At 44.3% G+C, this 3,820-nt stretch overlaps 1 protein-coding gene across 2 annotated transcripts; it reads right to left on the reverse strand.

Moving 5' to 3' along the window:
- Nucleotides 1–1,356: 1,356 nt before the first annotated feature.
- Nucleotides 1,357–3,726, reverse strand: LOC100196131 (mediator complex subunit 4). Of its 2 annotated transcripts, none has more exon segments than NM_001141160.1 (7): nt 1,357–1,875; nt 2,012–2,156; nt 2,396–2,482; nt 2,588–2,645; nt 2,789–2,959; nt 3,201–3,267; nt 3,610–3,698. In NM_001141160.1, coding segments are annotated over 7 exon segments (780 nt in total). In that variant the 5' UTR covers nt 3,681–3,698; the 3' UTR covers nt 1,357–1,694.
- Between the last annotated feature and the right edge of the window lie 94 nt (nt 3,727–3,820).

Genomic DNA, 3,820 nt, shown 5'->3' on the forward strand with positions numbered 1-3,820 from the left:
TCTAAGATATGAGCAACACAAACGTATTTACTCAAAAGTGGTATTTATTTACCCGGTTTGGAAAAACCTACTGTATATACAGACCTATTTACACATGGAGCAAACACTCACCAGTCAAACAAAATAAAAAACGACTTTCTATATAAATAATTTAAGGTGTGCTTGATGAACCTTGGCCGGCAAGTGTGAACTCGGGCAAGCTGAACAAATTCAAAATCTACTCCTGGAGAGATGTTTTAACCAATAGCAGAGACGTTTTAAGGAGCACTTGGGTTCAAATCTGCAACACATTCTTTCAAAACAAAACAAATACAGTTATATTCCCTTCAAGGGTAGTGTACTTTTCAACACTATTCCCCATTGTCAGTCTCTAAAAAAACCATAAAATAAACAAATGAAGGGAAGCCGGATAGACAATGAAAGGAATACGCCAGTGTTATCACTATCAGAGGTACGTAGTACTAGACATTTCCCTGAACTGAATCAGCGTAACCATACAGTGGAGTTTACAGACACTGTAATACACTACATGACCAAAAGTATGTTGACACCTGCTCGTCAAACATCTCATTACAAAATCATGGGCATTAATATGGAGTTGGTCCATGAGGGGGGACCATGACATTGCTCATGGTCCCCCATTTGCTATAACAGCCTCCACTCATCTGGAAAGGCTTTCCACTAGATGTTGGAACATTGCTGCGGGGACTTGCTTCCATTTAACCACAAGATCATTAGTGAGGTCGGGCACTGATTTTGGGCGATTAGGCCTGGCTCGTAGTCGGCATTCCAATTCATCCCAAATGTGTTCGATGAGGTTGAGGTTAGGGCTCTGTGCAGACCAGTCAAGTTCTTCCACACCCATCTCAACAAACCATTTATTTATGGACCTCGCTTTGTACATGGGGGCATTGTCATGCTGAAACAGGAAAGGACCTTCCCCGAACTGTTGCCACAAGGTTGGAAGCACAGAATCGTCTAGAATGTCACTGTATCTTGTAGCATTAAGATTTCCCTTCACTGGAACTAAGTGGCGTAGCCCAAACAATGAAAAACAGCCTCAGACCATTATTCCTCCTCCACCAAACTTTACAGTTGGCACTATGCATTCGGGCAGGTAGCGTTCTCCTGGCATCCGCCAAATCCAGATTCGTCCGTCGGCCTGCCAGATGGCGAGGCATGATTCATCACTCCAGAGAACAGCACTTACAGATGACAGGGGCAGCTCTAGCAGGGTAGAAATTTGACGAATTGACTTGTTGGAAAGGTGGCATCCTATGATGTTGCCACGTTGAACGTCACTAAGCTCTTTAGTAAGGCCATTCTACTGACAAAGTTTGTCCATGGAGATTGCATGGTTGTGTGCTCGATTTTATACACCTGTCAGCAAAGGGTGTGGCTGAAATAGCCAAATCCACTAATTTGAAGGGGTGTCCACATTCAAAAGTATATATAGTGTATTACATTGGGGATGACAGATAATTTAGTACAAATGTTTTATCAACAAGCTGGGAAAAGAGAGGGTCAGAGTGATCAAACTCTAGCTTTTCGTATAGGTTATGGGTGTGATGGATAGCTGGCTCTACGAGGTAGTGGGAGTGTCCAATTCCCAACACACAGTCAGCTGATGATTCAGATATACACACACACACAGATGGGCGGGCTGATGGACGGATGGACAGACAGACAGACACTCAGCCAGTCAGTCTGAGTCGCTGCTGCTGCTGGATGAGTCTGTAGACATGGCTTCCACGTCGTCCTCGTTCTCTTTGTTGTGGCCGGGGGGCTCCAGTCCAAAGTCGTTGCCATGGTGCGGGGGGAGCATACCCACTGAGACGTCGGACGATTGCCAGGGGTACTGGGGTGTAAGCACATCTGAAGAGGGGAGGGAGGAAAGAGTATTTGAGCTGCGTGATAGGGTTAGTATTATACAGTATAGTCCACAAACACACAGACCATAGAAGAAAAAAAACTGTTGACTCAATTTGTAGAAGAACGGAACCACACATACAACAAAAGAATACCCGGCAATCTGCCAGCAGCCAGTGCATCTCCAGGCAGGTGTCCGTTCACGCCATTAGTTGGCAGATTGCTCATGTGACCCAACATTCCACTGCGCATCTCCAGGTCAGTCGGGTAAGGTCTACGTGGATCACCTGTTATAAGGAATATATCATCAAGTCGATTGAAGAGTAATTACTGTAGTATTGTGAATGCTAGTCACTGCTGTGATAGGGAGCATTTGAACCTCAGCCACTATCACTACTGAGAGGAAATTCCAGTCTGGAGAGAAGGAACATGCAAGGGAAGGAGGATCTGGGGGAGGAGTGATTGGGGGGAAAGGGTATCTAAGACTTCAAAACAAAAGCAAAAAAAGGGCAGAAAGAAGACAAACCTGGTACCCAGTTGAGAGGTGCACACACTGCATTGCTGGCACTAATCCTGTGGGCATATTTGATGATCTCTTCTGAGGAGATGCTCCCTGAAAGACAAGTTATTTTAGTTTCACATCTATAATCTCTGGTGGTATTTATGTATCAGAATGCTCTCCAGCTACTCAGACAAATGCTGTGAAAATCAGGCTCACCTTTTCTGGCCTTATCAATAGATTTTAGCTTCTCCTTTGCTTGGTATACAGCAGTCGCCTAGAAGAGAGAGGTTTGGGTAAAAAAGGTTAGGTTGAATCAAAGCCATAAACAATGTGTTGTTGGGTTCCAATTTAGTAAAGGAGACACATTGTTTAGTCTCTTTAGGATTTGTTATGCTTCTCCAGCTCCACTATTCTCACCAGTATATGTTCAGCCTCCTTCAGCTGTTTCTGGAGCTGCTGGATGTCGCAGTCTCTCTTCTCCACCTCCTTCTCCAGGACCTGCATCTCTTGGTGCACCTTTCCCTGCTCCTGGGCCACCCCCATCAGCTCCTGGAACTCTCTGTCTCGCTGCACCAGCAGCTCCAGGATCTGCCCACAGCAAAACACATGCATTCAGACTTCTGACCGACTGCACATTGTAAGATAGACTACTATTGACGCAAAATTGTGTGGAGAAAAGCAGTCTCAAAAACCTATTTCACAAAATGCAAACTAAATCTGAGTGGTATGTTCAGGTATGGTGCACATCTATAATTATTTGAATAGCTTGGACAGCAGATATTGTTGCTACATTTAAATATAGTTTTAGGTTGAATCAGGTGCCTGTTACCTGGGTGTCCTCGCCTCCTTGGGGGAGTTTTTGGCTCCTTGACAGTGCAAGCATCTCTATCAATTCCCTGAAATACGAGTAACATTGGGTTTTATATATACACAATCCATGGCTGACGTTATAGCCTATACAACAGTGGTTCACAACATTTTTCGGTTACTGTACCACCACCAGCTGAATTTTGCTCTGCCTGGAGCACACCTAATGTACCCCCTCATGTGCATCATCATGATCTCATGAGTCTTCTCAAGAACCCCTTGTGGATAGGCCAAGTTGGGAACCACAGGCCTAGCAGTAACATTACACTCAGAACACAAAACGTATGCATTGTTGAATAAACTACAAACTAGATCATTTGAATGGCTGTTCAGGAAACAATTATTCGGGTGAGAAAATAATAAATTCTTACCTGGATAACACTTCTAAATCGTCCAGTACCGATAATAACCGCTCTTTCGTAGATTTATCAGTCACCGCCATTATTGTTTCGACGCCACTGCGCAGAACAGGAAATAGAGCTGATATTTTGTTGTGTGGAAACAAAGCTTGCTAGCGACGTCTGTTGGAAAGGAGTGGAAATGCCTTCTGTTGGCGAAGTCACTCAGGCAAAAATAGAAAGA

This window comes from Salmo salar, chromosome 21 (genome assembly GCF_965601325.2).
Source record: "Salmo salar chromosome 21, fSalSal1, whole genome shotgun sequence".
NCBI classification, from domain to species: Eukaryota; Metazoa; Chordata; class Actinopteri; order Salmoniformes; family Salmonidae; genus Salmo; species Salmo salar.

What these genes read in the sequence shown, in the direction of transcription:
- LOC100196131 (XM_014165031.3), bottom strand. Translation starts at nt 3,680, where the DNA reads ATGGCGGTGACTGATAAATCTACGAAAGAGCGGTTATTATCGGTACTG. An exon ending in TATTGATAAGGCCAGAAAAG is followed by an intron (nt 2,483 to 2,587) that starts GTGAGCCTGATT and finishes CTTGTCTTTCAG; the next exon opens with GGAGCATCTCCTCAGAAGAG. An exon ending in ACCTCTCAACTGGGTACCAG is followed by an intron (nt 2,157 to 2,395) that starts GTTTGTCTTCTT and finishes TCCTTATAACAG; the next exon opens with GTGATCCACGTAGACCTTAC.